Source organism: Psittacula echo (genome assembly GCF_963264785.1).
Source record: "Psittacula echo genome assembly, chromosome: 4".
Taxonomy (NCBI): domain Eukaryota; kingdom Metazoa; phylum Chordata; class Aves; order Psittaciformes; family Psittacidae; genus Psittacula; species Psittacula echo.
Genome location: NC_137738.1, coordinates 73,662,521 through 73,681,791, shown reverse-complemented (window position 1 = coordinate 73,681,791; position 19,271 = coordinate 73,662,521). Strand labels below are relative to the sequence as shown.

Here is a 19,271-nt window from a genome sequence, read left to right as displayed (position 1 = left end):
GGTTCAAGGCCAATGCTTTTATCATGGCTCTCCCAGGCAAAGCAAAAGAAAGTGATAAGCAACACAGCAAACAGCAAAAGCTGAGAACAGCCATTAATGAACTCTCAAGTTTGATGTACAGAAAGAAAAGGAGCCAGCAACAGGGCAACTGAGGGGAAAAAAACAAATCAGCATCAAGAACTAGTGAGTCAGCATCATGACCAGCAACACAAAGTAACAGCTTGCCAAATAACAGCTGGTTGTTGTCATTTAACCCCAGCTGGCAAATAACTACCATGCAGTTGTGTGCTTGCTCCCACTGCCCCCCTGCAGTGGAATGGGGAGGAGAATCAGAAAAAAAAGGTAAAAATAATGGGTTGAGATAAGAACAGTTTAATAATTGAAATAAAGTAAAATATAAGAACTATTAATTATCATTATTTAATAAACTACATAATATGTAACGATAATGAAAGCCCAATAAAAAAAACCCCAAGGGATGCACAATACAATTGCTCACCACCCACTGACTGCTGCCCAGCCTGACCTGAGCAATGATCTGGGCCTATATACATGACTCCCCTCAGTCATGTATATATAGTGGGCATGACGTGCTCTGGTATGGAACACCCCTTTGGCTAGGTTGGGTCAGGTGTCCTGTCTCTGCTTCCTCACAGCTTCCTGTGCCCCTACTCACTGGCAGAGCACTACCGACTAAGAAGTCCTTGATCAGGGTAAGTGCTACTTAGCAACAACTAAAACATGGGTGTGTTACAGCATTGTTCTCAGACTGAAGCCAAAACAGCACTGCACCAGCTGCTAGGAAGAAAATTAACTCTATCCCAGACAAAACTGGGACATGGGTATAACAGTTGTAAATTCAGTCTAGCACACTCTGATCAAACCTGTCATTATCTTGACCCTTTTTGAGTCCATATTTGTAAACCAGAAAGGACTGTTGAGGGTTAACCCCAGCCAGCAACCACACAGCTGCTTGCTCTGCACCACTCCACAAGCAGTGAAGAAAACAGGAAGAACAAAACCAAGAGAATTCATGAGTTGAGATAAAGACATTTTAAAAAGTGAAGGAAGGGGAAAAAACCCAATTGATGCAAATACAATCACTCACCATCTCCCAAAACCAGACTGGTGCCCAGCCAGTCTCCAGGCAGTGGCTACCTTGGAAGACAAACACTCCCCAATTTTTTATGAGCATGATTTTATATGGTATAGAACACCCCCTTGGCCAGTGAGGGTCAGCTGTCCCAGCTGTGTTTCCTCCCCACCTCTTACCCACTCTGAGCCTGCTCTCTGAAGGTGGCGGGGGGAACAGGATGAGAAACAGGGAAGGCCTTGGTGCTGTGCAAGCGGTGCTGTGCAAGCAGTGCTTGGCAATAGCCAAAACACTGGTGTGTTATCGAGTCTGTTTTAGTCACATATCCAAAACACAGCACCATAGGGCTTGCTGTGAAACAAGTTCACTCCATCCCAGCTGGACCCAGTAAAAACAGGAAGACTGTAGTTCATTTGCTAAGTTTTCACTAACTAAATCCTTTACTTCCAAGGTTACAGAAAATTTCTAAATGCTCTACCTCCCATTGTGAATTTATTTTACACAGCCAGGTCAGTGATTTTGCATGAAAGTTACTCAGATTTTTCTAAAGTACTGTGGGTAGGACCCTGAATAGTACTATTAAGTGTCCTGCAGTTTAAAGACTACTTAAAAGAATGAACAAATAATTACTTACCCTTACTTACTTATTAGCTACTGTTACCTTTTTAATACAGACTGTGGAAAATCCAGACAGATGGAGAGATTACTGCAGATTGGTGCATTAGGGCCAGATTCACAATGGGACTATAGCATGATGCCAAGCACTGAAATGCCTACATTTTGGGGATGTGGCTTTGGTGGTGGAATTTTGAGACCCTATCTAGAGCTCTAGCTTCTTCGCATGGTAGGTGAGGAGCCATAGGTACATGTATCCAAACAGGATCTGCAGTAGCCAGAAAATCAGACGTGGAGAGCTCTTAAAGCAGAAAGCAAGAAATGTTGGAAAAATGATGTCTGAAATCAGATCAGTGCCTCACACCTCCCTCTTCTGCTTTCTCTGAAATCTACGGTGACTTCTGGATTTTTCAGAAGATTGGAAATCTCCACTTCCTTAGTGAAACTGCACCCTAACTTTACCCTTACAACGCTTCAAGGTAGCACATTGAAACAGTGACAGTTTCATATGCAGAAATCTGCCTCTAAGTGAGATCGCCTGAAATTCAGGCCAACCAAATTAAAAGGAAATGTCTTTCCAGTTGAGAGATTGAGCTGAAGGGAAAATATTTACATAGCATAGCAGGCTGTCTCTCCCTCTCTCTTTTTTTCTCTTGGAAGCTGCTCATATGGTTTGGAGTGTTAGGGTAAACCCTGATAGAGTGCCTATTGGCAGCAGTAGAGACAGAGATACGTGGTATTTATTGTCCTATTGTCCTTCCCTGAAATTTGATACATGGGTATCAACTCCATCAAAACAGTGAAGGCCTATAGACAAGAAAGAAAATAGGCTGCTGAAAGAGCTGCAGTGTTCTTGAGAACCTATTTAGCAAACAGGCAACTCCTGCGGCACTGATTCATTTGCACTGTTAGGTATCAGACTCTTCTGTTGGTTTTTAAAGATCATGGAAAGATTCATACATATTTTTTTATTCTTCCTTTTCTCTATGTGTCAAATGACAGATCAGTACCAATGTACTGATAAGAGAAAGAAGAGGAAAGAGAGGATTTAAGAAAGCTGGATAGAGGCCACCTCAGAGTTTCTGCCCTGACCTGCAATGGGGGGGAGGTTATCATTATTCTTGTGCCTACAGATACAGAGAGCTTGAACTCTCTGTCTCTCTCGATCCTCAAGCAACTTGGCAGAATTCACCTTAGAACACCTTCTGTAGTGTGTTTCCTTCAGAAACTAATGCAGTTGTGGGGCTAATTTGATATTCAGCCAGTCTACTTTCAGTTCCCTGCACCCTTGGAGATGTCTCACCTGACTCACTGAGTGTCTTGATGGTCTGGATCTGCCTTTAGAAGAGGAATAATCTCATTAGATAGAAGTCTGTCTGAGTTACTCAGAGTTCATTAACAGTTGTTAATGATTGATGATGTCAAAACTTTCTTGATTAATAATTTTTCCCATCAGGCAAAATTATTTTCCCACCGTTTCCTGTATGGCAAATTTAAGCTGTTTGCTTGAAATTGTTCTTAATTTCCTTTTGTAGTTGTATTGAAGTCGTTTGTGGCTCACAGGCATCTGCAGACCCTAGGCTGAATGTGAGTGACCTGAGGCCAGTTACACAGCACTTTCTGATTAAGTCATTTTCTCAAGCAAGAAATATAGAAAGCAGAGGTGGTGCTGGAAAGCAAACCCTTCCCATGTGTCTCCTCCATGTTGGCAAGATACTGTTCAGACCATTCACAGGGTCTGCATGGTTCTCGTTTATAAGCTGTGCCTATGCTTTTGCACACTGCTTTTCTGTGTCCTGAGGTAAAGAGCTTTAGTTCCATGCGATATGTGCTTAATAAAGGGGAGTGTGGTACCAGACGCAAAGTGTAGACTAGTGAGCCTGACCAGTGTTAGGGCTTAAAGACACAGAAACTCAGCAACTCAGTAAAAATCAAATAATCCAAGAATTTTATCCTCCTCAGAGCAGGTAGAACTGTATCAGTAATGTGTTATAGTGCTGCTGTTTACCCGCTAGTGGAGAGAGTATGTGCCCATTGAGCAGCAGTTTTTATTTGGACTTTCCTCCGCATTCTAAACTTCATGAATAGCTGTTTCAAAGTGAAGTATCTAGAAGGTATTTTGTAAACCATCCCAGCACATAAAGATGATAGCTGACAAAGATTTGATACAACTCTGGAGATACTTTACTCTGTTTGCATTTCCTAAATATAGTAGTATAGGGTGTTTATGTGTTTTAAAAGACTTAAAGGTGACCAGTCTAAAATCAGAATTGTCACCTTTATGGGATGTTGTAGAAAACACTGCAAATTTTTTTCTTTTTGGTTTTTATGTTTCTGACATTGATGTTCTGCAAAACTGAGGGATCATCAGTAAGTGTGACGTAATTGCTAACAATTTTGTTTGGGATCCTAATTCTTCTTTGCATGGAATGGAAACTTCCTATTGTGCCATACTTTCTTGGAAAAAATAGTTTATTCTTGAAGGTGTCATGACTAATTTGGTTAAAGTATTTTATATAGGGTCTGTTCTACTAAAATATAGTATATATTAAATATGGGATATATGAAGAAAAGCTAAAAAGATTCCTAAGTGGCAGTAATACTCTGAGGGCACACAACATGGATGTAGCAGTATTTTGGAACAATATCTAGAAAAGACCATGTCTGTTGTCAGAGAACAACAAAGATAAAATAAGTAATTCAATGTACCACTGTTCTACTTGTAATCATGCTAATATGATTATCTTCTAAGAAACATTTTGAAGATATATTCAAAGTTATAATCAATTTATAAGTAAAGATGTGTTAATACATTGCAGTACCGTTGCAATTAGTGTGGCTTTCTTCTTTCTTTAGTAGGTTCCCATTTCTGTTCTTCTTCAAAGGATCCACAGAAAACAAAGGAAATGTTGAAAGATAATTCTGTCAGAGTCTAATTCGTAAAATAAACAAATGGAAGGGGGAAATCCCTAAACCTAATATTAGTATAAGTAAACCACTTTAAGATGAAAACCAACCAACATGTGGTTGTCATGTCCCTTGTAAAGTTACAACTACCTTACAACAAGTCAAAGTCCAAGTTAAAAGGCTGGGAGAAGCCCTTCTGCACTTGGACTCCCTGTCTTAGAGCTGAGGGATATTGGTTCTTAGATAGTTGATGCCTGTGTACCATGAGGATTGCTGAATGAATGGCAGACATCACATTCAGCCTGCATTTGTCATGTACTGTCCAAAGAATAGAGCTGTGGCTGACATCTGCTTCCTTTTATTAAAGCCTTTCTGGAAGCCTACAACTAAAGAGATTACTGAAATAAACATCTGGCCCTTAGGAGAGGAGTAACAGGTTCCTTTGTAGAGTCAATTCTATAAGCTCTTTAAAAATCATGATCAGAGATCCTACCAGAAGGTTGAGTAATTGAAAACTGTCATGTTTAAATTGTCCGGTGATGTGCAGACAAGATCATGTTTTTGTGTATTTATATAATATTTTAAAAGATTCACACGTGCACACACAGTCATTCTCCAAGGAGAGCTGTGCTGAGTAAGAGTTTTGCACTGTAATCCTAATCAGATCAGTAAATGAATGTCATCTGTTCTAGAGCACTCAACTGCCTTTTTCAGGAAGGATGCTAACAGCTCATTCTCACTGGCATACAGTATTAATTCAGCAGCAAAGTGCTGATTTGGTGCTTCTAAATTATAAGTTCACCACCATTACTTGCAAGAGCAATTACTTTGCCCCTTTTATAAGAATTGAGATATCATAATAGTATATCAAAAGTTCAATAATCAGTGCATTTAAAAAAATCTGTATGAAAAGCAGTGCATGCTAAATTTGGGTGAGTTCCTTGTTTTTCTGCTTGTTGGTGTGTTAAGGATTGGTTTTCTGCTTGTTGGTGTGGTAAGCAATAAGGATTTGTTAAACAAGCTCACTCTTTCTCTTGTTGCAAACTAAAAGCAAACAGCAACAAAGCCAACTTGCTCATTTAAAGAAACTTACTGAAAGGAAGTTTATTCACAGTTACTGTCTTTGAAACTTCATTAGATACAATGTTCTCCTAATCACAGTTGCAGTAATAGGTGGACTGTGTAATTGCTAATTGTAAGTAAAGTCTACTTTGTGGTGTTGTTTTACTTTGATCCAGTGCCATCACACTGGTGTTATGTTCCTTGAAGCACAAATAATTATTTATGCTGATCTGTAGTACTGCCAGATTCAACTTTGATGTGCAGCAAATAGTTTCTCCCAGTAGTGACAGTGTTTGTTTAAACAAGCCTTAGTGTACCTGCTTAACAAAATGCTGGGCCAAATAAATTAATTTGGCAGTGTCTGTCATCACATCAGTACAGTGATCTCATTTCCCAGCACCAGGAATATAGCACACTTAAGGTCTCCACATCACAGCTGGGGTACAGCTACTGCCAAGTGGAACTTTGTGAACTTGGCAGTTGTTGCTGAAAGGGGAAGCTACCCTGGAAGTGGGATTTCTAAAGAGAAGAGAATTCCCAAGGACCAACAGTTTTCCTACTGGAGTGAATTCTCATAAACCCCCCATGAATGCCAGAAGGATGTAAGACATTTGTGTTGTAATGGGGAATTAAGTCCAGATTTCCTGAATGCTTGGGTACTATGTCAAAGACTAAGCTGCCCTTAGTTTACTGTAGCATTTGGGCAGTGGATGGCTGTTGAGATTTCTGCATATCTTAGACATTAAGAGAGTTCTCCTGTTTTTGATTAATCTGTTTTAAAGAGGTGTAAAGCTGCCACGGCACCTTTTATTTTCAGGATAAACTGCAAGGATTCAGATTTTGAAAACAAAGCTATCTAAGCTATCTTCTTTGCTTTTTTTTTCTTTCTTTTTTTCTTTCTTTTAGCAGTGTACTAAGTGAACAATATCACGTAACTTTGCTGATTATATTAAAACTTTATTTAAGATACACCTTAAGATAATAGAAGTGTATAGATGTGTGAGACTGGAGGCCCATCTAGACCAATTTTGTTCCAGCAGTGGCCATAAGCATGTGTCTAGGAAAGACTCCAAGCAAGTCAAGCATATAAAATATTTCTGTGGAGTATTCTCCCTGACTGTAGTTATTTTTCTGAAACAAATATCACTTTAATGTATTTAGTAATTCTTACTGCCTTTCCCTTTTGTGAACTTCAGCATTCTGGTGAAGCCATGTAAGCACTTCACATCTTTCTTACACTCTGGCAATGTGCTCCCATGGGCCCACTGAGCTCTAAATATAGTATTAACTGTCCTGCCACCACAGTGAGCATCACAGCCTTCCTCCCATTACTACCTGGGGTAACTTTGCTCCTGAAGACCTTTGCAGCTACAGTCTGCCTCTCTATCCTGGTTTGGAGTCACTCAGTAGGAGCAGGGAAAACAAAGAAAGCAAAGCATGCTGGCCATGCAAGACCAGCGAGATTTTGCTTGTCTGTAGGTGAGCTGTTGAAACCAGTACAGTTAGCGGTGTTTATTTTCAACAAAGCAAGAACTAATCCATTCCACGGTAGCTTTTAGAGTATCTTCAATACTGTAACCATTCTTGTGGTAAAACTGAGGGGCTGTATCTTGCTCACACTACTTGGTGGGTGATCAAGCTGCCATTGACCTTAAAGGTGAGGAGCCAGGCCTGAAGCAGTTAGATGCCTGTTATCCTGTTCAGAAGCATTCTCTGACTTAAAATAGCTTTTTACTTAACTTTATTTATACTCCTGTCAGTTCTCTATCCCATCAAACCATCCTGAGATACATTTTTTCCTCCTAACTGGCATTTTTCATTCTCGGTAACCTTTCATACCTTCGTCTTTGTGATGTATCACCTGTATTTCTGGCTTTTGAGCTTTTCCAGAGAGATTGAATATCTCTGTGTCACTGATGTCTCTATGTCTCTATGTCTACTTTCTCTTATGTCCCCTTAGTTTTAGTAGCCTTAATCAGCTACTGATGTTGCCAGAATTTTGTATGTTCATGATGTGTAATGAGCAGCTCTGGAAAGCACCAAGGATCATCATTCAAAATGGTATGGTCAAAACGATATTTGTGCACACAGTTGCCTTTTGAAGTGGAGCAGAGGGTGGCAGTTTGCCCTGCTCTTGTATTTTTAGATTAACAGCTGCTTTCCGAATGCCTCCAGGGCCTCAGTGGGAGCCACTTCCTTGCACAGGGGTGAGACAGCACTGCTCAGCTGACCCCAGCAAAGCAGCAGTGCCTGCTGAGTGCTTGGGACAGTGACAGGCGGATTGTAGTAGCTTGCTACTGGTGGTGGAACCTGGTGCAGAAACAGGGAACCACTGCCTTGCCAAAACCAGCAGATAGTGACGTCCTTCCTCTGTGGGAGACACAGTGTCTCACTGAGTTTTTCCAAGTGGAACCCATTGGCTTGCAACCAAGTTGGGTCCTTGACTGGGTACAAAGCTCTCAGCTTCCACTGAGCTTTGGCACCATTTTTCTTCTTGAACCTCTGCATTTACTGCTGATAGCAGTGGGATGTTCTTTATGTGGGGCAAGAATTTTCATGTCCTCACCCATGGATTTAGTGTCTTTGGATGTCATCCAAATCTGCACAGACATTCTCTCCTTATGAAAGTAAGGTCAAAGGCAGGATGCTTTTGGAACATCTGTTACCTCGGCTGTATTACCAGGAAAGCCAAGGATGCCCACTTTGAACTCCTACCACATGCCAAAGCACAATTGATGAATCCTTGAGATCGGGTTCCCTGAGATCATGCTTCTCAAAAATCTCTTAAGAGACTACCCTACTAAAGTGATTTCTTTCACCTTTTATGGGACTATTATGCATTTTTATAACATTTTTTCCCACATGTGAATATTTTGAGATCATATGTTTTTATTGCAATGATTAGGAAGAAAATTCTCCTATTCAAAATTTTACTGCTGCTTTATCTAAAATCATGTTGCTTCTTCCCCCTGTTCCCTATGAAAGTAAGAAAGTGTCAATAGCATTTTGATATGTTTTGCAATGCAGATGTTTCAAAACTTCAGGGAGTTGCTTCTAGTAGATTATCTGCTGTGGTAATAAATATTCTGCTCCTTTTCAAATGAATCAATCCGCTGGGATTTGTGCTCTTTCAAACATATACTTCCTCATTTTAGCTCACTGTGTAACCTTAACAATTTTTTCAGTAAGTGAATCCAGGTTTGATAGTTAGTAAAAATGTGCAAAAACCCCTGTACTAAATCAGTCCCAGGTACTTCTGGGAGTAAAAATGGATAACTGTCACTTTCAGAAAGCTTTTTAGCATTAGAAAGTCTTAAATTACTTTGCAGAGGTTAAGGTAAACATGTATTAACAAATGTTGGTGGATTAGCAGAGTCACAAAGTCTTTGTCAGAGATAGGAATGCAGCCTTATTTCTTATGACATTATTTTCAGGCTGTGAATCCTTCCCTGCTCTGTTTTTCTTTCCAATTTACTATCAAAGAGTGAAAAAAACGTGGACTTAGAGTAGCGGTGGTTTAGAGCTAATTGAACTTCTGGGATTAAGACTCATCAGGACAACCCCAGAACTTGAAAATGGTGTTGAGAGAAGATCACACACTCAAAAAACCAAAGAGCCTTCCTCGGACAAAGCACTGAGGCACAGAGGTGTCTGAGGGTTCATGAAAACTGCCTATGTGCTTAGGAGGAAAAGGTACTCCTGGTGGATGTGAGAATGATGTCTGTCTTGTGCCAAGCTGCTGCAGAAACGCTCACAATAGCTGCCTGCCCACAGGTTGGCTGCCAATAGTTTACAGGGCTGTAATGAGCAACTTAAGGCATTTTATCCTGTCCTGATAGGATGTGTGTGTGTGCTGTTCTTGTTGTGGGTTGTACTCAACCACTGCTCCCCTGCCTCCAACTCCAGAGACAGTCTGATTTACTTGTAGATGAACCCAGTGGAGAAAATTAAGTTTATTTCTCAGTTAGATCACATGCTGTCTTCACATGTGGTAGCTTATATAGCTTGTGTCCCTCATGGCTTTTCATCTGCTTTAGCAGAATCACACTGGACCTTTTGCAGGTTTAACACCATATGTGCAGTTTTTCAAGTCTTGTTTATAGAGGTTAAGGGCTTAATCAAACATCCTTCTGCAGAGCTTCAGTACTACTTACTGCTACTTACTACTCCTCTAGGTGTTTGATCATTCCACTGTCCCTTTTTAATTCATGGCATTGTTGGGGTTGCTTTCAGTGCTATTTCAGCTTGTGTCATGGCTTAGTTGTGACGTCTGTCTATTTTATGTGGATTTACTTTTTGGCTATTAGTTATAAATTTATGTTACTTAAGAAATTAGCATTATTTCATCACTGTTAATGATTTTTTAAATTGATGTAAGAGCGACTATTTCCTGTGTTTAATCATATGTTTAATTTCAAAGTTAGGTAGAACAGACCATACCTAAAATTAACAGTGAGGGAACTTAAAACTGTGTCTAATATGTTAGCATTTTAAACAGTAATGGTAGTAGTTCTGTGCTCATAATGATAGCAGTATCTGTCTGCGAAGTCTGTTTTTCAGTCTGTGATGCTGATCATTGCAGGAGATTCTACCTTCCTTTGGACCAGAACTGTTTTATTCCCTGATATGTTTCATCCCCCTGTCAGTGAAAGCAAATAAACTTGGCTCTTCCCATAATGTGGAATGGGTAGATGGTATTCATTGGAAATGACGTATCACACATGGTGGCAACCATGGAACTGAAAACCACACAGAAGAAATGTGTGTGCACTCTCTCTGTATATACATAGATATACATGTGTATGAAAGCTGGAAGGATCAGTAGACAGAAAGCTTAGTCCTGAAATACTGACTTATTGCCCTAGTCTATAGCGCAGCACTTTGCCATGTTTTAAGAATATGACAACAAAAAGCCATTTTAAGAAGGTTTACTCTTTCTATTTATTTCAGCTAGTTTGTCTGAGGCCTGATGACCACCATACACTCCCGGTGGCCTCTCTGTGTCTTTCAGAGCTGATGCTCTTATTATAGAGGGATAGGTTGGGAAACTGCCTCTGTGCTGCTCTGCTTTTTCTGCGGTGAGGGTATTCGAGTGATTATGGAATTGCAAAGTATCACTTTGCTAGAACAGTTGCGTGCACATTGGTACAGCAGTGTATCATTTTGGAGATGCTAGTAAAGCATATTTGGCTAGTGCAACATAAAGGTTTTAAGAGAAATTCTACACATCTGGAGGATGGTTATGGATCTTGTGGGAGGTATATTATCTTGGCTATGTTGACTATGACTTTTCTGTCCAAACAATCTTTTATTTTATGTTGGTGGAGAGAAAAAAGAGAACAAAGAAAAGTAAAGCCTTCATCTGCAAGCACACACTTTCCTTACAAAGTTATTTCACAAAATACCAACCATCCTTCTGCAAGGATATAATTTGGTATATCTTATAACTGGGTCTGGCAAGTGAGATTCACACTGCGTTGTGAAGACCCAAAAGAATACTGGGAAGCAGAACACTTGCCCAGACCATTTTTGCTTCTTGCTTAGGATCTGAGAAGCCAACATGTACCCACAAGTGGATATTGGCTAGGCATGAGTAAACTCTGGATGGAAGACAGAAGAAGGTTCCTAATCTTTGCATATCCTATGACAGCCTTTCAAGAATAGCCAGGTCAGAGAAAGATTTCTGCTTTTCAATTAGAGCAACCCTGTGATTGTGGAGTAGTTTGTGAAGTTATAGGTTCAAGAGAAGGCAGGAGTGGAAAGTGACAAGTGGGCAAAGCAGCTGCTGCTGGGGAGAAATTGAGGGGAAAGCAACTGAAACTGTAACAATGAGATGAGCTCTCAAAAAGTATGAGATGAGAGCTTAGGAGCCAAAGAAGTGCTAACTTTGTGGGTCAGGTGCATTGGAATGTCTGTTACACAGATGAAAAGCATGCAGTGGCACCAGGGCTGCCTGTTACTATTCTGTATTGAAAGTATGTAGGTGCGCAGTCAGTATTTAAAGGCATTTCTCTTGTTGAATGCTTTCAAGTTAAGCATAACTGCTAATCTTAGATATTTAGAGATAATTACTATGTAGTGATGAGCACATACCTGAAATTTCCTGACATTTACAAAGTATTTTACATGTCAGAAGTAGTTAAATAAGGATTAATATTTCCGCTCTGCAGTTATGTGGTGGGGGAAAGGAGTCTGAACTGGGTGCTTTATTGTTTGCTAGCGGTCATACAGGAAATCTTTGCCAAACCGCGAAGAGAAACTGAAACTTCCCAGCTCCTTGCCATATGCCACATCCGTTTACTAAACTGCTCTAGTTTTCTCTTTTTCCCTGGAAAACTGAATATTGTCAGCTCATCTTATGATAGAAGAGTAGCAGGTGTCCAATGCAATAAATCAGTAAAAGCAGTAGTAACACTTTGACATCAGAACCTGATGTTAAGCAAATGAAATCTAAAAGGAACTTGATCATGTTAATGAAGCTTGGTTTTTATCTTTCTATACAATGAGTTTCTTTATGGTAACATTTTATATTTAACTATGTGGTTGTCCAAGGCTGAGATATGATTACTGATTTCAAAGGATACAATGATGATGAAGTCTCTGTTCCACCACACAAGAAATAAGGAGTTCAGCTGCCTTAGGACTTCTTCTTGGAGGTTTGCATGTTATGAAGTATTTTGTTTGCTAAAATGCAAATTGCGAACACAGTCAGAAACTTACTTGTGTTGTTAGGCACTTGAATACCGTTAAAATGTATCCACAATAGATTTCCTTTTAATGCAAGTCCACATTTATATTTTCCTATCAAATAAAGTAGTGAAAGGTGGTGTAAGTTAGAGAATTTTTTTGTTTTTCTTTGCCACTGTGGTTGATGATACCTTTGTAGTTTAGAATAGCTTTTAGATTTGCATAAGAGAATATGGGTAGGTATCAGTATTTTCCTGAGCATTATCGCCCTTTAGACTAAAGCTTGGTGTGGTAAAATAATCAGGAAAACATGAATACAAATGTTGACTCATCTTTTTTTTTCCTCTCTAGGATTATGATGGATTTTTTGAATCAAAGGAGAGCAACACTGTCTTCTCCTTCCTCGGACTGAAACCTACTTTGGCATCAAAGGTCGGTGTAGGTTTTTCATGGAGTTTTTGAAATAAAGTGAGATTGAATTTTCTTTGAACTGAAAGAACTCTGTGCGTTTGATGTACAGCTGCCCTGATCTATACCTTGTCCGTATCAGCTTCATGCTAATGAGGTAATTGAAACAGTTGCCATGAAAATCGAAGCATTTTAAATGAAACCAAGCATATAGTGAGGAGTTAATCTGAGGCAGCAGATAAATGAAGTTTAATGAATACAGTCTCCTTCACATTATCAATCTAAGTTGAAAGCAACTTAATTATTACAGGAGACAGAAGTAGGATCTTAGTCACTGGAATATCTGCAGTTCATGCCATCAAAACATCATTTTACAGCGCCAGCCTGACATAATGGCTCAACCAGGCCATTTATTCATTAGGCATTGGTGTGCTTTTACAAAAAAAATGCTGAAATGCTGAAGCAGTCAGGAGTTACATCAACTTTTTGGGAAAGAAATTCAGTTTTAATAAATACATATATACAGATCAGAACACAGAGCCAGATAACATCCTTCTGTTGAGGGCAGTATGATAGGCGAGATTTTATTGCCATATGGAAGCCTGGACACTTATTCAAAGAGACTGTATGATGCACCTTTTGACAGTAGGTCAGACACATAGGGGAGGATTTTTCTTCCCTTGACTACTGTAGATACAGCTGTGTTTGGTAGTAGTACTGCTTCAGGCCTGGAAGGTAGCTCCTGCATATGGTTCCTTTTCTGGCAGGAATTCATTTATTTCTGGACTCCACAAGGGACAGGAATAGGGCGGAACCTCAGCAGGGCACTGCAAAAGCAGGTTATTTTGACAGCCTGCCTCACTTCGTAGCTTGAAGAACTAGCCCTAGGAAAAAGCTGATGTGCTACTGCAATCAGAAATAGCTTCTATGCAGCTCTGTTCCTACCTGTTCTAGACATTATAAACTTGGCCAGATCACTGCTTCAGTCTGGTAGTACTTCAGAGTGATGAATCCTCAACTGCTGTGTTAGGACCACGGTTAGGGGCACCTTACATGCAAAGGTCACAGACATGGGAGAGAAGCATTAATGATCTTTTTCTTTTCCTCTTTTCTTTCAAATAGGAGTCAGAACCATAAAAAGCCTACCTGAAGTATGGACAAGCACATCTTCTGTATGAATGACCCTGTTCTTCAGCACACAACAGCTTTCCTAATGGATCACTGTGATAGAGCAAACATGCATCATTAGTAGTAGTCTGCTTGCTGTGAGACGGTGCTCTCCAACAATGCGGAGTTAATAACACATATGAAACAGGATTAAGGCTGGGCTACTCATCTTCCTTTTTAAAAATACTTATTGTTGATGTTTCACTTTTGTCTTTGGATTGCTTTTGCAGCTAGCACTGATATTCTAACTGACACCTGTGTTTGAGAACTAGGAGTGGAAGAGTAGGGCTTCTGTTGTTCATTGATATACTTATGTAGTCAGATTCTTCACCTTTTTTAATTCTTCCAGCTACTGTAGTTGAAGTTAGCTCCTCATGATAATTAAAACACTGGTGATTATTAGAATGTTTGTGCTGGTTATGATCTAGAAGGTAAAAATTGTCAATCTTAAGATTTCCATGTAAGCCAATAACTGTGTGTTTTTCCTCTACATTTATTTATAGTGATGTTTATGCTAGATCATGTTTATTGTAAGAGACATGGGCTGCTAACCATGTTCATGAAAACTCAATTTGTCTAATGATGCATGTTGACTGTTCAAAAAGTTGTTATTATGGAGAAGGTGCCAAAGTGAAATATTTTGACATGGTTCCAAGTGGAGGTGAAATGTGCAGAAAAACATTTGATGGAAAATACTGAGTAGTTCAGAAGAAGAGATCTCATAGCTAATGATAATATTAAGTTATTGCTTAACTGAGAAAACTTAACATCCAAAGTTTGAGCTCTATAGTTAAACAGTCTTAAAATGAAATTTGCCAAATCCTTCAGTTTACCTTCAATAACACACAGCTCCACCATTAGCCACATGAGAGTCAGGAGGTACTTTCAAAGCCAGGGCTTAGTCTCATGGATGGTTAAACTCTCTATCAAGAAACACACACCTAACTCACCTAGCTGTTATCCTGGTTGTATCCCCAGATGTAGAAATGTGGAGGTGCCTCAAAGACAGTGAGACAGCTAAGCGTGTGCTCTGCTGGATGAAGCCACAATGATCAGCTCAGTTGAGGAGCAGGAGTCAAGTAAAGGACGTGGAGATTATTCCAGCGGGACTGCATTGATGCACATAGTAGAACTTAGGCTTATGACTTGCCAATAACCATTCCAAAATACATTCTAGACAAAAGTCAAACTGCATTATGCATTTTGAATCAAGTCTGGCTATGAAAATAACAGCTATGCTGTAATGTAGCTTTTACTGAAGTGATTTCATAATGGCAGGGTAGTGCCATTCCAATAAATGTCCTTATGTCTTTGGGTAAAAGAAGACAACCATTATGTGGAAAAGCTTCTTTGCAATCACAGCATTACTCAGACTGTGTGGCTTGCAGGAAGCCAAACTCTTAAAAAGTGTCAGAAAGCAACACTGCCTGTGCAACAAATATTTAACATGTTCTGTTAAAATCAGTAACCATGGCATCTGAGACATGTTAGTTGGAAGGGACAGCTGGAGGTCATCTGGCCCAAAGCTGTCAAAATCCAGGCTAACACCACACTAGGTCGGATCAGATACGGGTTTGTCTAGCAGAGTGTTAAAAATATCCAACTATGAAGACCTTGTAACCCACAAGGTAACCTGTGCCAGTGCAGCAGCACTTCCGTACTGGAAACTTTCTTTTAATGTCCAGCTTCAGCTCCAAGGCTGAAGCCTTGTGAGTGAATCTGTGGCTGTTGCCTTTGCTGTTTTCTGACACTCACGGGAAGAGATTGGCACCAACCTTTTTGTATCTCAAATTAGTCGTAAGCTACCATTAGATCATCCATCAGCCTTCTTCTTACGAGAGCGAGCAAAACTGTCTTCCTCAGCCTCTCCTCACAGGCTGTGTGCTTTAGGACCCTGGCTGTTGTGCTTTGGGCCCCTGGCTGTTGTGCTTTGGTGGAAGGCTATTCTTTCTGGTTTGTTCACATCCTTCATGAACTGAGAGAAGATCCCAAACCAATATTACAGATGTGGCCAGGGGGATAACTACTTTCCTCAGCCTGCAGGCCACGCTTCTGAAGTAGCGCACTGAGTGCTTTCCTCTATCTGCACTGAGTACATTGCTGGCTTATGATCAACCTGGCATTCACTAAAATCCCCAGGTCCTTCAGCAGGAGTATTACTCTGTCAGTCACTTCCCAGCCCATACTGATGCTTCGTCACCCCAAAGGTGGAAATTTCTACCTGTCTTTAGCAAACTTCATGAGGTTTCTGTTAACCCAGTCCTCAGTGTTATTGAGATGCCACTGGACTGAAGCTCTGCCAGCTCCACCAACCACTGAACCAGGTTCAGGTGTCGTTCACAGCCTTGCTGAGGGTGCCCACTAGGTCATCATCCAGGTCCCTGCTGAAGATGCTGAACAATAGAACTGTAGCCTCTCAGATTCTGGACAACAGCTTACAACTACAGAGTCATGACATGAACAATGTTCATGACTGCCAGTTGCTACAGTGAAGAACAGGTTACCTTCTTGTTCTTGTTGTCTCAGCTACAAACTGCTTGCAGTTGTGTGGCTTTTCCCTGTGGTACAAAGGCAAGAACACTTTAAAAAAGGAGATGTTAAAGGAGTCCATCCATAGATCAGTTTCACTTTGGATCCTCTGGTGTCTCCTCTGCTCAGTGAAAGCGTTAAATGGAGCACACACATATTTCAAGTCCATGGTTGTATTTGCTAGTCAAAATCTTAGCTGCAGCACCTTCTCTACAGGAATCCTGAAGGTTAGCTGATAACATGTATATACATACATATACATACATATGTATCCATATATGTATGCATGTGCATTTTAAGGAATTATGTTATCTGTTGTAAGTTATTGTGATGTTCTTGTTACCAGTCCCGCACTTTAATGAGACTTGAAGCTCATTATAGGAAGGGAATGTGACATGGGGTGGAGCTGGTTGTTGTTATCTTCACCAAGTTCAATATAACTATTCCTAAAAAAATCTTAAAAGAAAATATGTCTATTTTCAAATGAATATAGATATAATTTTGCATAATTACACAGTTGATTACAGAGAAGCCATCCTGGATTTATCATATACTTGATACATTGCAAACTTTGAGAACTGCCTGAAGTCCCAGTTTCCAGAGACTTACCTAAGTGTGTAAGTATATACACAGGAGTAATCCTGGGGAAAATCACAGGTTTACTGATGTGAAAGGCAAAACCACACTGATTTCTCCAGGGATTAAATTAGTTTCACAAGACTCCTCTTGAATCTTGATAATTGTAGAATAGAAGCCTCCTGTTCAGTGAAGAGGTAGATAGGTAAACCTAGCTTATTTCAGAGCATGCATGTGGGCATAATCGGTTGTATGGAGGACAACATTAGCTCCAAAGGTATGCTGCTTGCTTGCATGGATTGGCAGTGTAAGTCCCTCACAGCATTTGAATTTTAAGTGGCTAGTTTAGAAGGGAAAAAAAAGTATATGCGTTGCTTGAATGTGAATTTGGTCTGTGCTACAGCCTTATTTTTGTAATTAAAGCAAGTAGAGTTCTAGTTTGTTACACAAGATGATGTGGGATTTTTTAAACCAGTTTTATAATAATGAAATGTAGCTATCAGGTAACTGAAAAGGTCTGTGGAAAATAGAGCCATTTATTGAAAGGAATAACAAATTCTTTATTCTGTTAAAAACACTTGCATATGCATATGAGAACCAAATGATCCCAGTTTTTAGCTAATACTTGTAACTACCCTGTGTTTTTAAGAGAGAGTAGTGTGAATTAAACTGTAAACCTTTGTACCTAGCTGAAGTTGCTGTGTGGGCTGACGTGCCTGCACACATTCACTGTATCAGTGGCTTTGATAGAGGTGTTTTTGTTTGTGCCACACACTGCTGGATAGTGCCTTGCCAGAAAGAAGACTGTTTCTGTAGGGTCTTCTTACATGTGCTTAAACTTAAAAAAAACTTAAAAAACTTAAAACTTAAAACTTAAAAAAAGAAAAGGGTAGTTTCTATATTGCTACTTTTTTAATAATACAGTACATTGATTTTGAGGCCTGAGTCAAAGGACACATACTTTGTAAGGCTGAAACAGTTTTTGATGAGCCTGCTGACTCTGGATTTGTCTTAGTGTGGCTTTTTTGTATTTTTCTTTCCTTTTCCTTTTTGTTGACTGTCTTGAACCAAACCTTCCAAGGGAAATGGACCTGGAGTAAAGCCCCTAAATCCATGTTTACACTTTAAAATAACTGTCTGATTCGAGGGTTGAGCAGCCCAAGTGCTGTTGCTGAAATGAAGTGGAGCTACCAAGCTTTCAGGTGTTTTCTTGGACCTCTTCCCTGCCCTGTCTCCCCATCAGGCCATTTACTTAGGGAGTCCAGTTCATGGAATACCATGATTCAGAAGTAGGACCATGAGATTGTAAGCAGTGCCTTGTGGCATTTTACAGGACTGCAAGAGTGGGCATCACCAGGCAAGTGCTAGGTCCCATTAGGCATTTGCACTTGCCTAATCAGACTTGTCTACTGATTTCACTAGACCCTGGCACAAGCAGTGGGAGGAGGAGGAGAAGGGGGCCCCTAGTGTTTGCCCTGCACAGAGAGCAGGAGTGGAAGACATGGCGCAGAATGGCCCACAGCACCCTGAGCAGTGGTTCTCACAGGAGCCCTTGGCTGGCAGTGCATGTGTGCAGCCACACAGTGCTGCTCTCCATGGGACTGCAGCTGCATCATGGCCTAGCCACCATCCTCCTGCTCCGTAAGGAATTTGGGAGGGGGAATGGAGAACAGCTTCTTGACTGCATTCCTTCAACCAGGGCGGATCCGGCTTACTCTCTTCTTCCTATTCTTTACCTCTTCCTAATGTGCTTCATCCTGTCCTGTGTAGACCCACCTGTGTGCAGAGCTTCTGTTCCTGTCCTTCTATCACACCCTGTGAGGTCACAAATGCAGAGTTGCTGTTCACCTTCATGGCATCTGTTTTGTAACTCAGCGGGGGAGGGAGCATGTTGCATCCTAGCCCGTGTACACGTTATATATTGAAACCATGTTCATCTAATAAAAATTGTAACGCAAAAAAGACGCGTGGACCGTGTTGTGTGTGCCAAAGGACAAAATACGAGTCTTTACTCTTGCTGCAACTCCCTCTAGTGACAGCCTGGTGCTTTGGTTCCAGCAGACCCTGCAGGTGGGAGCACTGCAGAGCTCCTTGCCTAGGATGAGTGAGCCTGATTCTCTAAGATGCTAAGTGACTTTGATCCTGGTGGCTCAGTGGGAATTGCAATGTGTAGGACACCTATCAGGTTAGGGTCTAGGTCCTCCCCAGGTAAACAGTAGTAAAGAAA

General features: G+C 40.5%; 1 protein-coding gene across 4 annotated transcripts in view; it reads left to right on the top strand.

The window, feature by feature from the left end:
- The window catches only part of SH3BGRL2 (SH3 domain binding glutamate rich protein like 2), a 46,251-nt gene extending 27,271 nt beyond the window's left edge, over positions 1-18,980 (top strand). For 3 of the 4 annotated variants that reach the window (XM_080614819.1, XM_080614820.1, XM_080614817.1), the window contains 2 exons: positions 12,716-12,796; positions 13,895-18,980. In XM_080614819.1, the coding sequence (XP_080470945.1) occupies positions 12,716-12,796; positions 13,895-13,909 (96 nt within the window). In that variant the 3' untranslated portion in view covers positions 13,910-18,980. Of the gene's footprint in view, positions 1-12,715; positions 12,797-12,884; positions 12,908-13,894 lie in introns of those variants that run through there. The other variant, XM_080614818.1, reaches the window with a different exon arrangement.
- The last annotated feature ends 291 nt before the right edge of the window (positions 18,981-19,271 follow it).